Source organism: Ischnura elegans, chromosome 5, assembly GCF_921293095.1.
Source record: "Ischnura elegans chromosome 5, ioIscEleg1.1, whole genome shotgun sequence".
Lineage (NCBI taxonomy): Eukaryota > Metazoa > Arthropoda > Insecta > Odonata > Coenagrionidae > Ischnura > Ischnura elegans.
This window is the reverse complement of record NC_060250.1, coordinates 48,288,959-48,307,856: the sequence shown is the minus strand read 5'-3', so window position 1 is coordinate 48,307,856 and position 18,898 is coordinate 48,288,959. Positions and strand designations below refer to the sequence as shown.

Below are 18,898 nucleotides of genomic sequence, written 5' to 3'. Positions count from 1 at the left end.
GGGCCTACTTGAAAGGAATTTGTGAACCTAGAAGACAGATTATAGTAGTGCACCACCGTAATCTTTAAAAAGCGAAATATTAAAAAAATTCTTAAGGAGGGAAGCACTTTGCGTGAAACACATCAAAAGAAGTTGGGTTCTCTTCATGACTTGCCTGTGGGCGCATGGCAGGGCTGGTGACGTGGGTCGCGACCGCAGGCTCTCGTTGTCAGACGAAAGGGAAGACTGGCTGCCCCTGGCAGGGATACTGGCTGGGGGTGGGGGAGCAGCAGGGGGTGGCTCCAAAGCCCCACCTTCCGATGCACAGCGTACGAGGCGCCTCCGACGCCGCTGTTCCTGATCCGAATCCCCACCGCCACTTGAGGATGATGGTGGCTGTGTAGATGGAGGGCGCTGCTTGCCGAGGCGCATAAGGCTGCGTACACTTCGCAGTGTGGAGCTCCTGCACATGAATGAGAGATAGAGGCCTTAAACAATGGACTTGGCAGCATTGGCACATGGGTCTTACAGGGACACTCATCATTTCTGTCACAATATTTTTAAAGAGGCTACAATGAAACTGAACAAAACAAATATAACAATGCAATAAAACAAAGGTATAGTAGATTCCGGTTAATTGGGACGTATCAGGACTTGTGCACTTTGCCCCAATTAAGCGGCTGTCCCAATTAGGCGAACTATCCTGTATATGGGCATAAACAAACATTGAAATGATAGAAATAAGACTAAAGAATGTTTATAATGCAACATAGGTTTATTAAACTATTAATTTGATTAATAAATCAGCGATTTTAGTTAATTTATTATGATTTTTAAGAATTATAACAATTTAGATTAAAATATTTTTCACAGCCTCGGGCGACACTGAATGAATGTCTTTTACTAAGTCCTATTAAAGAAAAGTCCTATCCTCTTGCGGATAGTATAACAACAAGAACTTTCAAAATAGGGTAAGAATAGGAACATTTGTGAAAAATAAGAGTAAATCAAAGGAGGAAAAATTAAAAAAAAAATAGTATGTATTCTGAAAACAAAAAATTTTAATTTCGTCACGAGTATAGAGTCTATGTCGCCGACTCATGGCCCAATGAAGCGGCATGCTGTCCCAATTAAGTGGAGAATACTCTGGGGTGTTCCTCTATTGGGTTCTGTTCTCCAAGATCTGCCCCAAGTAACCGGTGGACCCATTAAACGGAATCTACTGTATTTATTTTCGATACTTGGAAAAGTTCTTCTTTCTTCCATGATATTCCTTGATGTTGAACAGAAAATTTAAATGCATATTTTTAAAAATTGACAATATTTATTTCCGCAAACTGAGCCACCTGTGAATTCATTTTCATTCAACTTACATATTTTGACTTGATTATCTGTATTAACGTTGAAAATGACAAAATTTTAAAATGATACGGTGATATGACTACATGACATCTCAAACAGGGATTCTGATGCATTAACTCACCTTACATCAGTTTTTGCTTTATGGAATTTATCTCACAACAAAAATCTACATTTTTTCACCACAAAGCAATACTTCATAACACAACAGAAAACTTCTCTTCTTAAAAAGCAATAGGGTAGTCTCCTCCATCAAAGAAAACGAAAGGTATTGATTGCAATTTGTTACCCACCATTAGTGTATTCATAATACACAAATTATTTGGTTTTAGAAATCCCATTTTAGACGAATGTTAATGGTCAATTTTAACCTTGTTTCATGAAGATATCAATTACTTCACTTAATGGTGGAATATCTGGTCAAATTTCCAAAATGGCTCACTTGAAAACTGCAAATGGAGATACTAAAGTTTGATTTGAGTTCCAGAAAGCACTTCAGTTGGTCATAAGCAATTGTAGAGACAATATTCCTCTCAAAAAACAGGTGTATTTTAAGCTCATAAGCAATAAGAATGGTATTTAAATTATTCAACAAATTTTGCAACTTTTTGCAATTTTGCTATTATCTCTTGGATATAAAGTAAGGTAGTAGGTGCAAGCAGGAATAAAACTAGTGCCCTACGAATAATTCAAACAAACATTCATGCTATAATACCAGTAGTAGAATAGCATTAGTTGACAGTGTTGACTGGAACAAAACACTGAAAGTTCAGTTCTAGCCACAACCCTAATACACAATGAGATGGATTCCAAAATGAGATATCCCATGTTCATATTACTATCATTCACAAGGCTGCACAAATTATGCATATATTCATGCTATGATGATTGAGAACTTTGCTGCCCTCAAGAACAAAATGACTGAACTCTTTGGTGCACTAATAGATAATGGAAAGCAACACATTTGGTAATGGGGAACTTGAATGCGTCGTCGACTGCTCTAAAAACTATTTTGAATAAGTAAAATGGATACATTAGCTTGCAAAAATACCTAAAGTTTCTCCATTCATCATCAAAAGAAAAATAAAAATTGACTTTAAAATCGAGAAATATTTCTCTGAGCCGACCACTGCGCGAAGACACCCGAGTGTTGCCGAGGCCCTGCGTGACGTCATAGGTGCTTAAACAACCGTGGGGTGTTGGGAAATAAGCTAAGCGCATGGCGTAAAATTTGTTTTGAGGGAGTGTTTAGCCACTCATCATCACTTTATTTTGTTCTGTTATTCTTGGGCAAGTTTTCCTGTTGCTATTGTGCCACGATTATTACTTGGGATATTAAAAATGTGACATCGGGATGATGAAGTACAAGCATTTCACTTTGTATTTTTTAGTTATCAGAAAAATGGATGATACCAATGCCGCTTGTTCGAATAGTACACCTGAAATTCATCTACATCTACATAATACCCCGCAAGCTGCCTAAAAGGCATGTGGCAGGGGGTGTTAGGACACCAGCCTTTTTTAGGACACCAAAAATTGATGCCACAACCCTCATGGAATTTGTTAGGACAAATTATTGCTACACGTCGGCGGAAAATCGAGATGTAAGAGAAACTTGTAATACTAGAGGATAACGATCATAAGCTTGCGAGCTGTGCTGTTGAATTTGGCAACGCCGCATTAGTGGAGAAGGTAGTCCTATCCGCCCCACGGTACGAATTCACAGCAAAACAGTCTGCACACAATCCACATGTGAAATCGCGAATTGGTTCCACACACACACACAAGCTACAACCTTTTTCAATAATATAGGTAAACCCATAAACAATATATTAGCATATACCATAAAAATTTAGTGGGAAAATAGGCAAATACAATTATCAAAAACTGGAAGTCACTACCATTCTTATATTCATCACATACACCTTACAATAACAGAGCTCGTTATGATAAAAACAACTACTTATTCACTGATTTAAAGCCTTAAATTAGCCCAAGCAAGTGACACACGTGACTTTTCTCACTACTATTCGTTGAAATAATAGAATAACAAACTTCACACACAGTTTTGATCTTGCTAGCTTGATCGTGAAATGTCATATCTACGGTGAAAAATGGAGGTGAACACGCCACTGATTATTTTTACACTACTGTTAGACATTTATCGATAGCGTAATAGCACTTTTTACAATTCAATCATGATGGTACACTGATAACTCTTGGCCGATATTTTTCAACCTTGTCAAACTTTATGCATTACAACCACTGGCACTGTGATTATTAGCAGTACCAAGCTTAACGGGAGATGTCACATTGAAAATAACACTATTTTGGCATGAAAAATGTTCCTAGATGTCTCCAATCAGCGAGCAAAAGTTGCATTGACTGGAATTCACCTCATAATACATGCACAGCCAGTCCTAAAAGACGAATCCTCCGGTACCTACTAATAAATGGATTAATTTATTGTATATAATAGCATAGCAGACATTAGTAAACATCAAAATTGTTCTAATTACATACTTAAACGAACAATATGCCATCGATAACATCAGCTTACAATTAATGTATCCCCCTTCCAATGGCCGTTGCTCAGACTCCTATACAATGGTGTTATTAAGGCATTATAAAATTTTTGGTTTAACTGCTCCAATTTTATATCTTATACGCACTTACTCAGATGTTAATTTATAAATAATACAAAATATGAGGGCTTCCAAGCCTCTATTTTTGGATCTTTTGCTTTAAATTGAAAATAATCAACACGTCTCACAAACAAAGCTCTCACAACTGCTAGCAACTATTACAAATAATCACAACAATTGCTTCGTGTGATGTCATAACCTATAATATTATCGAGACTTCGTCGGCAGTGGCTTGGGGGGCGAGGGAGTTTTGGCGTGCTTTAAAATTTGTTATATTTATCATTGAATATCTCACGAAGGAAAACTCAGATTTACATGCGGTTTACTTTGTTGAATTCAGAAAATAATTTTCTATCCGACTGTGAAATAAAAAAAATTCATGCATGTTCTCCATTAGAGTTTTGATGGTGAAAGATTATTTTCCTGTAACTGGATTCAAACCCAGATCTGCAGAATTTGTGCCAGGTTCTGAAACACTTAAGCTACCAACACATCTTTCCTTCCCTTCACAGAGTTTTCTTGGCTTTTAAAAAGGCCAAGATGGCAGATTTTCCCTCTGAGGAATTTTTACTCTAAATGTGCACTTGCAGGCAACCCTGAATTACATTGCTGGCTTATTTCCATGAATAACATGCAATAATGGCTTCAGTAAACATTTAATAGTTTAAATACATCTTTATTCACAGACTTCGCCGCAACACTAATGATTCAACAGTCCCTAATTCTCTCAAGCAGAGAGCTTTGTCTATGAGCTTTGCATTTCTGTTGTCACTGATGTCACAGAGCGGTATCATCCTAAATGGCAGAAATCCAAACTGCATCTTATGACTGACCATGCACATGACTACTTCCACTTGCTAATGCAATAGTAATTGTAGGATCATAATGTGAGTAAGAAAAAAAACAGTTCAATTCCAACAATTTATTTAAAGATATGACTAGTTTCGACACAGCAGTGTCATCATCAGATACACCTCGCATCAAAACTAGTCATGCCCTCAATCTAATTGGTGGAATGAAAGAAAGTTTTTATCATTTCAGGACACCGCTGCATCAAAACTAGTCATACATTTAAATGTGAGTATGAGTTTGCCTTACGCACCTTTTCCTTGGGGCTGGTGGGGGCGGGCTGTTTTCGGGGGCACTGAGGCTACCCCCAGGGGGAGGCCGAGGACGCAGGGGCAGCCAGCCTCCCTGTCCCCCACCACCCCCCTCCTGCCCCTTTGACAACGACCTCTCCAGGTTGGCGATGTTGCGCTCTATGTCCGATAGCATTCGTCTCTCATCCTCGTCATCACCTGGCCATGAGGACTCTGTGGGTGCTTCTGTTGAGGCAGAGGGAGGCGGTGCCAAGGTGCCACCCTCGGGTGAAGGGGCCTCCAGGGGTGGGGGTGGCTGCACCAGGGGAGGTGGAGGTCTGGGGGCTGAGTAGCACACCTCAAAGGTGATGGTCGTCTACAAGAGAAAGAGAGATGCACAAGAACAAAATGCCACTCTGGGACAGGCATGTGCTGTACTCACCAATGCTTTAAGCAATAGAGACATTCACTCAAAATAGCAATTCATTATAAGGATTCCACATTTGGAAGGAAGGGACAAATTTTAAAAAAATTCTAAGAAAAAATAAGGAAATGCCAAAGTTGCCACCCAGTATCCATGAGTTGGTAATATCATAAGAAATCTGACTTATTTAATCACTGAGGGAGAACTTTTCATTGAAGAAAAGAAACAACAACAAACACAAGAGGTCCATGCACAAGGCTGAGGAGTGAGGAAGAAGTGGTGATATTTGCAGCATAAGTCATCCATTCCAAATGGTTTGCTTGGGAGCTGCTTCATGACTTCATCCTAGCCCCACACCTGAATCTGTGTCCTTACACCATTCAATACACCCATACCTGGAGGGGCCGGTTGTTGAGGTCAAGCATCGTGTCGGTGAGCGCTAGCCGTGGCTTGTGTGTGGCCCCAAGTGGTGTCACTAGGCCCTGCAGCACAAGCGTGTAGGCACCAACGAGGCGCCGGGCACCCAGCAGACCTCGGCCACGGCACATCAGCTCAATGCGCAGAGTCTCTTGAGGCTCCAGGGGTTGAAGTACGGTCCAGTCAAAGCGCTGGAAAAAGCCAAAAGCAGATAACAAGGGAATTGTTAGACAGAAAACTAAGTACAAACGTTTCATTTTCATGAGTATTACAAAATGCCATTTTCAAATTGTGCTCCATAGACTTTCAGCAATATGTTGGCCATACGACCACAAAAAATTGTTTTAATATGCAATATTTTCTTGAAATTGCCATAGAAAAACTGCATTTGCATACTGATATTTGTATAATCATATTGTTACATCCCAACTTCATTTTTCAATCGATTAAGTTCTCACACTCTTTTTTTATGCGTGTCTATTCTTTTGGTTGATTCCATTTCCGGTATATAATTATTCATATGTTTAAGAGAGAGCACCCAGTCAGCACACGATGTATTATATACATATTTTTTAAGTCAATCTTGGTAAACTATGTAAAGTATATTGAAATATGTAAAATTTACATATCATATACTCGAAAATATTTACATGGAAAATGTTGTTAACTTTTATTTTAGGTCAACATAAAATGCTGTCTTATTTAATACGTGATTGATTTAAACCTATTTTCTGACCCATTTATCGATGCATTTAATGTAAACTGAATGTAAATTATTTACATTCCATATACTTTTAGAATTGACGTAAAATATACACCCTAGTAGCACAAAAAGGATTATATCTGTATATTTTTAAGATTTCGAAATACATCGGTATACATATTTGCAAATCTGTATATAATACATATTTTATACATGTCTGATGATCCATGGTTACACCATAAGGATATTAATTGTATATTTTAAAGATTCTGGTATACATCATATACAGATACACATATCTGTATTATATATATATATTTATCATATATTTTAAAATCTCTGCTTCTCTTTCAAACATCCGCACACAGCACAAGAACTCGCGTACATAATGTATTTACGAAGGAAATTGATGTATACTATACATAATGTATTTTGTAACGTATTATTGCTGTATTACAGCGTTATTATATGTAGGGATTTACATTATGTATATTGGTGTATCCATACCGGTATAATGCATAAACCTTTGAGTTCATATTAGCGACCAAAAATATTAATGTAACATATAGGAGAGTACACTGCCGAGGAAAATTATATTTGTGGATTAATATTCACTCTGAAAACTAATAATTGCCTAGTTGCACATTATCGGTTTTAATGAGTCCACTCATAAGAGCATCTTTGAGCGAAGTAGTGATATCCTTGAAACTCCTACGTTGTTTACGAGTGAATATACGTTACGTTTCACCACTTTTTAGGGTTTTTTGTGGTGTAAGTTGTTGAAAATTGAAGTTTCTAAGGATAGTTAATTTTCCTTTATTCTTGAATTTCATTCGCTGGGCTTAAGAAACGTGTGTTTGTGGGACATTTTTGTTAAAAACGCCTTTCATGTGTTCAGTACCGGGGTGCGAAGAAAACTCCAGGAGTGGACTCAAAGTTTGTTTTTAGCTTTCCAAAATATCTTGAGTTGGAGATCAAGTGGATTCGGGCGATCAGAAGAGACAATTTCACCTCCACGAAAAACAGTAAGGTATGTACCCTTTCACGCTGTAATTATTTGGATGTAATTTCTAGCTAGATGTGGCTTGGGGATGTTGATGAATGTCTCCAATACTAAAAGTGGTGATTTAAAATATTGTAGCGGCAATTCGACTGAAATTTCTTTTATTTTAGTTGTTTTTTGTATTATTTCGTTCAGTAGACGTGTGGTTGAAGGAGTTAGTGGTAATTATAATTTAGCAGCCAAGTTTATGGTATCGAATATTACTTCTTAGCTTGCCCTTTGGTGTGTTATGCGTCTGAAACTCAGTACTCAGTTAAAAATACTTATTTAACTTAGATTTGAAAAGCTGTGTGAATTATTTACGCCCTAAGTTATATACTAGGGTATTTTCGATGGGGCTTCCTGAGTCATTGTATTTTTGGCATTGCGGTATAGTACCGTATATTACGGGGGAAAGCACATACCTTTTAAGGTATTCATGCTTTCGAATTAATTTGAGCTTATGTATCATTTCGCAAGACCAGCGATACTCACTTAATAATTTGCATGGAAAGCAATGCTGAGAAATTCATTGAGTCTCGTCAGAAACTTATATACTAAGTGTGTATGAACCGCCGTGAATGGAAATATGCGTTTTTATCTTACAATCGTGAGTGATGCAATGAACCGGAATTTAACTGTGTCCGGCTTTTATCATCTCAAATTATCTTATGCTTATATCTAGTTTTTTATAAAAAAATCATTGAGGTATATATATAGTTATCTCCTGTATTTACCAGCCAAGTCATTAGATATATTTCTCATTCAGAAATGCCTTAAATTGAAAATGAAATGACTAAGTAATTTACTTGGTATTTTCTTATTTATTAATTTTAGGTGTGTGAGCTGCACTTCACATCGATTGATATCAGAAAAGAATCTGTGGCCTTGCACGAGAAGATGAGGAGGTAATTCGTGTTGAATTAAAGGTGCCGAGACTGGAGGAAGGTGCCATTTCTTCAGTTACCAAACTATCATTCAGAAGACAGAAAGACAGTGGTATAAGTGACGTATAGAACTATGGTAGATGTGGATTTTTTTAAGTGGATGATGTGACAATAGACATTCGTTGGAGAAACTATTGAAGATAGTATGGCTTCTGTCAATGCACTTAAAAATAATTTTTGTTCAAAAGAGAATGACAGTATTTGTTTCAGCAAAGTATTTCATGGTAACAAGAGAGGATTGCAGCTATTATTGTGATTGAATAATGAAAATAAAAAATATCTGTATTTTAATTGTTTTTTTTCTTTCCTGCCACTAAAATTCATTATGGTGATGTCCTCATGCATGGTAAGAGCTGAGATGTGATTTAAGAGATATCATATTCTTTATACATATTTTTATGCTGGTTGTTTGGCAGGACATTCAAATTTTTATTAGATTGATACATCTACTGAAGTGACATTGAAACTTTTGCTCATCCCAAACAATATTTCAAATACATATCCGCCTGGGACTGGTACGTTTTAGTAGCTGAGGTTGGACTAGTAGTTGAGGTTTAGATTGATCTTTGCTTTTGCTGGCATAGTGGAAGTACAATCCTTTCAGACATATTTAGTTGAAAATATTATTTTTCTCGCGAATTCACATTGTTAATAGTTCTTTGTGGCAAGTATAGTCTCTCTCTATTATCTCGTAGGTATATGGAGGGTTAATATATATTATTTTATTATATTATGGATTATATTTTGAATATATATTATGGAGGGTTATATTATGTCGCATATTTAATCTGTATATAATCCATATTATTGCAGCAGATATAATACGTATAATATCTAGATATTATATGCGTGGTAGAGGACATTTGCATAGATTTTATACAGATATAATCTGTATACAGTGTATACAATGATACGTATTATATCTAGATATAATCCTTTTTGTGCTACTAGGGCATATATTTACGTCCAATATACATAAACCATTTTCATGGATTCATGCCAGATAGTTCATTTACTGGACTACCCACACAGCAGAGAATATTCCAGGAATATCCCATTTTGATCCCCAATATTCCTATTTCGTCCAAGGGTTATTGCGAACCATTACGGGATATTCCTGGAATATCCTATTTTGATCCCCTATATTCCTATTTCGCCCACGGACATTGGAAACCATTGTGGGATATTCGCGGACTATTTTTTGACAATAGGCTTTTGTGTATGTAATAACTGAGTCACAGGTGTTACTAAATGATATTACAACAAAATAAGAATAACTTTTTGACCCTTTCGAGACGGGGGAGTTTTCGTCTTACAATTAGTATGACTGCTGTACTGAGCCCCAAGAGAGACTTCTTTCTAGTGGTACGGAGCAGGGGGTTCCTCTTTTTTTGCACGTTCGCAAACGCTGTTCCAGAAATGCACTATAGGAACACAGTAGAACACCTACCTATAACGGTGTTTGCGCCTTTCTGTTCTGGAACACTCATGAGCGCTATCCAACTGGGCTGTGTTGGAACGCAGGTGAACGCCCGAGAAAATGCCTACCACGTTTGTTTTATCATTTCTGTTCGGAACATCCAAGAACGCTGTCCGCCTGGGTTGCTATGAAATGCAGATTTATTCAAAGATCAATCAATTCCCTTAAGATGTAATAAATCCTGCCATGAAAAGTTTCCCTCGTTTCATAAAGAAGAATGCTTTTCAAAATGTGATTTCACTCGTGATTTTTAATCTACTGAGGCGATGACACAAAAAAGATATATTTCTCAGTGGGATTTATTCCTCAAGTCGTAAGGCGAAACTTAATTTTTTGAATGCCAAGATTGACTCCCGCCCGCGATTTCGACCTATCGATTTGGGATACCATCGATGGTCGATTCCACCAATAGTCGATTTCCATCGATACACACATGCGTCCCTTAACTACTTCGACGACCACCTGCTGCAACGATTGATGTTACGTTAACTGTGTTGTGTTCATCGTTAGCGAAATTGATCCTGCCGAAGTTTATCAACCTCTAAAGCTCTTCTTTTACCTGTTTCACCAGCACCTGCGTAATCATCTACCGTTACAACGAAATTTGTAGTGTTGTTTTTTTCGAAACTTCTCCAACAAAAGTTTATCAACCGCTGAAGTTCTCTTTTTTCTTCCTTCACCAGAATCTGGGTAAGTAGAAGTGTTGCGCATTGCAACAATTTTTATTTTAAGTGAAGCGTATTCTTAATATTTTCAACCTTCTTACACTTCCTGAGACAGCTCAGTCAATCATCTTTTCAATCCATCTTCTGTGGATTGAAAAACGTTGCATATGCTTAAACTTAATTTTATTTTTATGCTTGACGCATTTTATCACTGTATGGTGGGAGGATTATGAAGAAAAACTTCCCGGCTTAACTATTTATTGAGTCATTTAAAGTTATTTCCATTTTTTAAATTCGCTGTCGAGTCATAAGTTTAGCTTCCTTCAAAATGTAATCATATTTGTTGAAGGGGTATTTTAGTCTTTAGGTTTGTACACATTGGTTTTAAGTTATTGCGAATTAAATTCTCACATCAAATTAGTACTTCGAATTTTCAATGTGAATAACTTGTCAATTTTTACACTTAGAACTGATTTTTTCGAAATTTCCTTTGTTGACTGTTGGGGGATTTCATTTCAAATCGGCAGAGGGGTGTCTGGTGACCATCACCGATTTCTCTGAAATTTATATATGTGAAAGCAGTATCCTTATGATGAATAATGATGCCTTTATCTCAGCTCAGAACCGAACCGTCATAAAGTTACCTTCCTTTGAACATTGCAGTGTCAGGCCTCACAGTAAAAAATGAAAAATCACATAAATGCTGATTACTAAGGAACCATGGCCTGTAATGCAGTGGTTATTGTTTCATTTTGAAGAGAATTCATTCATGCACATTATGGCATAACTTGAAAGTCATTTAAAGCAATAATAAACAAATAGGACTTGTTTAAACAATAAAAATTAGTCATTATTTAACAATTTATTACGAAAAAAAGGCCACCTTTTATTTTCTTTAAAATTTCTCAGGGGGTAGTTTAAATGTTCTGCTTTCAATTAAAAAAATAAAAAAAAGGTAGTATTTTTATACTTTTTGTTTTAAGGCATGTCAAATTTAGGCATGTTTTCGACTCTTTTACACCAAGATTGCATACCTTCATGGGGATAAAAAATGAAGTTCCATTCTACTTAGCATTCATAACAGTGAAAAGTTCATATCTGAATGATTGGTTACATCTATTGAGTGAAAGCAAGTTCAATCTTGTTTACTTCCACGGCATCCAATGTGTGCAAACACCCACTGCTACCGGCTGGAAACTGTGAATGAGTCGCAATTTGCACAGAGTATTTTTCAATGGCACTTCACATAAGTCTTCTACTTTGGGCCATGTGAAACAATTCGATGGATCTTGTGGATGTATAAGCAAGACACTAATGTCATTCTCTTCTAAAGACACTGCAGTGATTTTTGAAATTGACCAGGTTTTTCGGAAACACACAAGTCGTTCATGGTGAGATTTTGAGTACTGTACATATGTCATTATATCTGAATTTGTTAGAGTCACAGCCTGTTTGATTGTGTGCATTACAGAGCGAGCTTTAGTTGTCCCGTGTCTGTTAACTACCAAGACATAAAACTGTCGATGCCATGTACTTTCACCTAATTATTTTTTTGTCTAAATTGAGCTAATTAGCATGTTTAAATGCAAGTTTCATAGTAGGCAAGAATTTACTTACTTAAAGAAAGTGATAAATATCAAACATGTACTTCATGGGAAAATAATGTCTCAGCAGCTTTTGAAGAAGTGAGAGTGAAATGTCTATGAGTGGCCATGTTCAAATTTTATCATTCTTTACACAAGTTAATCTAAACAACATAATATGGCTGATTTTCCAGTTTCAACCAAACATACAATTGACATGTAATGCAGAGCTAAAAAAAACTACCAAGACATGAAAGTGTTGATGCCATGTACGGGTGCTCCTTTCACCCAATCATTTTTTGTCTACATAGGGTGGTTTCCTATTATTGTTTATTGTCTAAATCGAAAGATTACTATTACTCCTGGAGTGCATATTTCATGCTTTTAGATTTTTAAATGGTGATATCTGTTTTTGCAATTAAATGAAAAGTTAAAATTTTCAAGCCTACGAAAACGCGACGCCTGAGTATGAATGCTGCAAAAAGCCCGTGTTACCTCTGGCTGCTTGCTGCCGAGCATGGCGGTAGCGTAGAGTTCCCTTCTCGCAGGTAGTGCTTGGTTTAAATAAGGATTATTAATACCCTATCAAACAAAGGAAACTCTCTGACTAAAGACATTTTTAATAGGTGATTGTTATGGGATGTTTCCCGGAGCTCTGTGCCTCATGCGTGCATTGGTAATCTCAGATGATATAAAACTCCTATATACTCGTATAGCATCTAGGTCCCTGTGACGTCACATGGAGTGGCATCGCATCGCCGCCAATCTGACCTTTTTCAAATGAGGTTAAAATTGACCATTGACATTTGTCTAAACAGGGATTTCAAAAAATCAAATAAATTGTAAACATATTATGAATGCACTAAAGGTGGGTAACGAATCGCAATCAATGTCTTTCGTTTTCTTTGATGCAGTAAATTACCCTATTTGGCTAGGTTAACATGCGTTAAATGCAAAAGTTTGATATTAGTCAAGGAAATACTCACATGTTATACAAAGGACTTTTTTAAATTTACTTGCCACAGTTGAAATATCTCAGGTTTTAGTTTGTGACATAATATTTGACCAATTCCTACAACTCCATCAGATGGCCCCTACTCATGACCAGTTGCACTGAACAACCATCTATGACTTGCTTCCCGTTTAAGACCTTTCCCCAAGTCAAATATCTGAAATGTTTTTTTAATTAGCAGCTGACTTTTATGAAATATATATGATTTATTTCTCCATATGATGTCTTTTTACACTATTGTTCTTCTATATGATTCATCTTAAGAAAAGCATGTGCAGTGTCATGTGAGAAATCATCTGAAGTGCCTGCATACCTTAGTTATTATATTCCATACAGGTAAATATTGATATCTGTACTTTTTGCCAGCGATAGGGTTGTACTTAATCTGGAAGAATCACACTCTAATTCTCGTAAAAGTCAAAATGAAGCATCAATGCCACACCAATTAGTGTTACCAAATTATCTTTTTGAATAGCTTCCCTTTCTATTTTACGGATATAGTGGTGATACACACCTTTCTTGGTTCAATCCTAAACTTCAGCCATGAATTCGTCTGAATGATTCTCAATAACAGTGAACACATCTTGCTGATAAGGAGTTTCACAAGAACAATCTTTATCATCATCCAAGTAAAATGAGAGCACAATGTTGATTGAGCACTATGAGGAAGAGGATGCCAACAGTATGCATCAGCATTGGCCCTTAGTCCTAGTTTTTTTTTAGCTCTGCATTATATGTCAATTGTATGTTTGGTTGAAACGGGAAAATCAGCCATATTATGTTGTTTAGATTAACTTGTGTAAAGAATGATAAAATTTGAATTTGAGGCCTGACACTGCAATGTTCAAAGGACGGTAACTTTATGAAGGTTCGGTTCTGAGCTGAGATAAAGGCATCATTATTCATCATAAGAGTACTGCTTTCACATATATAAATTTCAGAGAAATCGGTGATGGTCACCTGACATGATTTTGCGCAATCTGCCTGATTTGAGATGAAATTGCCCTGTTGGCATTTATATAGCTTTAGGGAAAATCCCATTAATAGAGATTACTTTTTAACAAAATGACTAACTTTAATTAGACAAATTAGATGTATCACTAATAGATTTTAATAAAGTGTTTATCTAATATTGTTCACAGGTGTAATAAGAAAGAATTTTCCAAATGCCAATTATGAAGAAATACGAGGAAAAGTGAGCTGGTTCTTCATGGATTCTGTTGACCTTAAGGAAGGATGATCAGACAAAAACATTGATATTGATCCTATTGGCCTTTATTTCTCGTATATATTGAACAAGGGCATTTCTTACGGTATCTGTTATTTATTAACACTTATCAAAATATTCAGAAAATGTTTGGCTGGTTTTATTTGTAATCGAAATTCTGACTACTTCTTGAACTGACTTTTAACTTACTATGCTTATTGAATTTACTCATGCAATACGATCGTTTTTTTACATTTGATGATAGACTGATTAAATAATTCCGTGAGAGGATCCGCTAAAACCTCTTGACAATAATTAAGCACCAGAGGTGGAATACCATCTGGGCCTGGCCCCTTTGTTGTGTCTAATGAATTCAATTTCTTATATATTTCTGAGATTGTGTGGTATATTTGTAAAAATATGTGTAATATTTAGTTAAATAAAATTGTTTTGTCAAAGCAGCACTCTATGTGTTTTCTATTTTCTCCGTAGACCATGTTAAACCAGAATCTCACTGATTTTATTCTTTATTCAATTATTTGTCAGGTAGAAGTCTAAAACAAACTGGTAAGTGTCCCCACAGTGTTCCAGAACAATGCAAAACACATTAGCATGTTACATTATGTTGATGAAGGCTCTCTACTTCCTAGACATGATGTTCTCAAATGCATGTAAACGCCTCAAAATGCTGAAGCTGTCCCTCACACTAAATGGCACAATGGATGCACTAGTACTTCCATGATTGCACTAAATACATACTGCCACCAGAACAGAGTTTTTAGTTTTTGTTTTGCTAATTTCGATACTTTTTGGATATTCATGCAATATTATTGGATGAAAATTGGATATTAGGTAATATACAAAAGGATATTACATAGATGGCATTTGGCGGCAACTTTGGATATTATGTGGAGATCTAGGCAATGTTGTTGGATGAAAATTTACATTCCAGATACATATATCATTGACGTATTATTTATGTATATCATTTACGTAAATTGACGTATTAGTAATACGTATTATTTACAAAATAAAGTGGGACATATAGACGTATTATTGATGTATTCAATATCAAAGCAATACGTATCATTTACTTAAGATTTACTTTGGCTCAAAGTAAATAATACATATTATATACTTCTGTGTGCTGACTGGGCATGGAAAGTGGAAACCAACTATATTCCACATAATTGTGCTACATAGCTGGTGTGAAAGGCGAGTCACTTCACTAATTAGTAAGTATGTAAAGTGCGTAAGTACTTGCCTGATCCACAGATAGTACGCCCCCATTCTCCTCCAGGACGCCAGTGTGGTGGCAGACTCCTGCCAATGAAAGAAAAGACAGCGTGAGATGCAGAGGGTAGGGCACTCACACTTAAGGGCAAAGTCTATGCATTGCCTTAAGGTTGCATCACATAGAGCTGTAGGTATAACATGCTATGGAATAATAAAGTATGCGCACCAACTGATTAAGTAGGTACATACTGCATTTGGCCTTGAACTACCTGGACCTACATTATCAATCAAATGCATACTCGAGGCATTCAATGTAATCAGTAGGTATTCAAAGTAGTCAGTACAATTATTTCTCAAAAATTTTCAAAAGCTAGGGGTGTGCAAGTGCACCCCTGTCCCAGCACCCATGATGCATATACATAAATTAAAAATTACAATATTGAAGCAGTCACTTTTAAAGTATCGGTAGACGATTGCCTGAACATTTTAATTTATAAATTTGTAAGAATTCAGCGAGATTCAGTGTGAATAGGCTACCTATTTGATTAAACTTGTGGCAAGACCACTTGTTAACCAAGGCTGACAGAGTAAAGAAGATTACACCGATGATAAATCAGCTGCAGGACTGCAAAAATGTAGGCACCCCACCGATGAGTTTAAGTTAATATTAAGTTTAATGTGCACAATAAATAAATACCAAGCAAGTTTACGGACATGTCATTGAATCATATAAGTTGAGTCACTCATGCTATTGCATACGATACACCGTTGTGAATTTACGGTCGAAACTGCATTAGCATCGCGATGCTTACACTTATACGTACGACATATTGAACGCGATACTGGGCTTTCACAAGCAATAATGCAATGCTCATTATCATGACCATAGAGTTTATATTAGTATTTATGATCATAACAATGAAAATAAATTAGGCAAAATCTTATAAGACATGCCTACAGTAGTTAATCAATCTTCGAGGGCTAAAATTTGCGACTGCCGAAAAACAACGGATATCTCCCATCGAAGTATAACCGTATATATTTTCAGAATATTCAAAAGGATTATTATTACTTGAAAATTCAGGGGATTCAAGTCCTCAGACCCTGCTCGCACTTTCCTCCGTTCACATTCGAAGCAAACTTTCGAATGCCAAAACGAATACTGATTGGCTGACAGTGCGGAAATATGATTGGCCACTAGGTAGGATAATTACGAAATTGGAAAGAAAAAATCCCAAGTTATTTCAGTAATCAATAATGAATAATATTTTTCGAATTAAATTACAAAACTCTTCAAAATATCTCGTTATTGTTAATAACTTGATAGATAAGCAGTTTTATTGCCCCGCGCCACTCATTATGCCGCGCCACATGACGTCGTCTGCTTCGCAGCAAATTGCTCGTCATGCTCGTTTACGGCCAGTGGAATGGCAGCGATCGCGGCGGTGTTTTGAATGACCGAACGACGGGGGCTCGGGTACTTTCACGCTAATCTAGCAAAGAAAAATTGCTGGACCGCCAAGATACACCGCCGGACATCAAGTTAAACGAATTCAAGAGCGCTTTTCTCCGTTAGTTCGAGTGACCACTATTGAAACATCCGAACCCGAGATCAAATGATAGGGTTAAGTGGCTGATTCCGACTTTAGCGTTGGGTTTGATGTTGTTTATTGCGACTGGAAGTTTTATTTCCATTAAATTTCACCTTCAGAAATATGGAAAGGTAACAGAATTTTTCTATTATTTAAATTATAATTTCATTTTCTAGATAAACGAAATTTATAATCGTTCACTTCACAGAAGATCCCTCTTGACTCCGCATTTCAAAGATCCAACTTCAAATTCCTCCTTCGATTGCTTTTACTCCCACTGAGTACATTCCTTCGCTTAAGTTGATAAAAAGGAGTATTTGAGCCAACGATAGTGGCGGAATAGTGTAAATTCAATATCCAAAGGGGGGATTTATTCGCCCTTATCCTCTCTCTGGATCTGCCACTGGATTGTAACATACCAAAAGCGAGTAAAATAGGCCCTTAGTTTATAGCTAATTTGTATTTCAATTCGTTAATTTGGTAAATGTATCGGAAAATATAACTAAAGACTTTTTAACAAAGTTGCAGCCTCCAAAAATTTCGATTTTATCTAGTGCGTGTTTCGACCCAACGTGAAGGGCTACATCCCCCTTATCCCTTCTGACCCCTACCCCTACCCAAGATCCGCCACTGGCTAACAATGGAATTTATTTGATTGCTGTATTTTTAATTCCAACAGCTCTGCGTGAAATTTCCTTAAATAAGAATATTTCACGAGATACATCTTCACTGATAAATATTACATAGCACCAAGGCGCCACGGAAAGTAATGAACCGCCCCCTCAACCCCTTTCCCAAAATAATGAACTCAATCCGCCCCTGACCGCTGGTGTCTTTGTTGCTACTTGGATTTATCTATGCGCGAATATGTGCAAGATAAGGGCTGATGAATTGTTGATCATAGATTGCACCTCATTTATTAACCAACTAGCAGGCCACCCGGCGTTGCTCGGGAAGGATACTACGCAAAGAAGTGGGAAAGTGGAACTTGAAATTTATAATTTCATAACAGGTTTAGATTTTCGTTTTGAGCACGTCAAGAGGTGTGCCAACCCGGCAGGATATCCAACCGCAGAGGTTGAATGACTTGTCGTAATAAACGGTAATGAGAACACGACGCAAAGGACGCGTCGGACACAACCGAAAGCACTTAGGGGTTTGGGTGCATGAGATGAACATGGGTACTAATTTTGGTTGCAGTCCGTGGAGCCGTATGGAAAAGCATAGCGGACAGACAAACAATCATCCTCTTTGATAGAAGGCAGTATACTCGTTGAACCAACTCGGAAAAAGATTTTTTAAACTTCCACGGGATGATTTATAACATGACCATGGCTTCCAGTAAAAGGAGGGGTCTACAAGCTGACTGGTTGGTACCTGTATACCCCTCCTTATCCAATTCCCAACTCCCCCCCTTTTTGCTATTTAAGAATTATCTCTATATGGTCTTGTAATAGATCATCCCGCGGAAGTTTTAAAAAGCTTTTTTCGAGTTGGTTCAACATATATACCGCCTTTGATTAATAAA

General features: G+C 36.9%; 1 protein-coding gene across 3 annotated transcripts in view; it reads right to left on the bottom strand.

The window, feature by feature from the left end:
• Positions 1-18,898, bottom strand: part of LOC124158845 (otoferlin-like) — a 118,093-nt gene that overhangs the window by 56,028 nt on the left and 43,167 nt on the right. For 2 of the 3 annotated variants that reach the window (XM_046534219.1, XM_046534218.1), the window contains exons 2-5: positions 15,807-15,865; positions 5,882-6,094; positions 5,086-5,438; positions 155-442 (exon numbers count right to left, since the gene is read on the bottom strand). In XM_046534219.1, the coding sequence (XP_046390175.1) occupies positions 155-442; positions 5,086-5,438; positions 5,882-6,094; positions 15,807-15,865 (913 nt within the window). Of the gene's footprint in view, positions 1-154; positions 443-5,085; positions 5,439-5,881; positions 6,095-15,806; positions 15,866-16,850; positions 16,895-18,898 lie in introns of those variants that run through there. The other variant, XM_046534220.1, reaches the window with a different exon arrangement.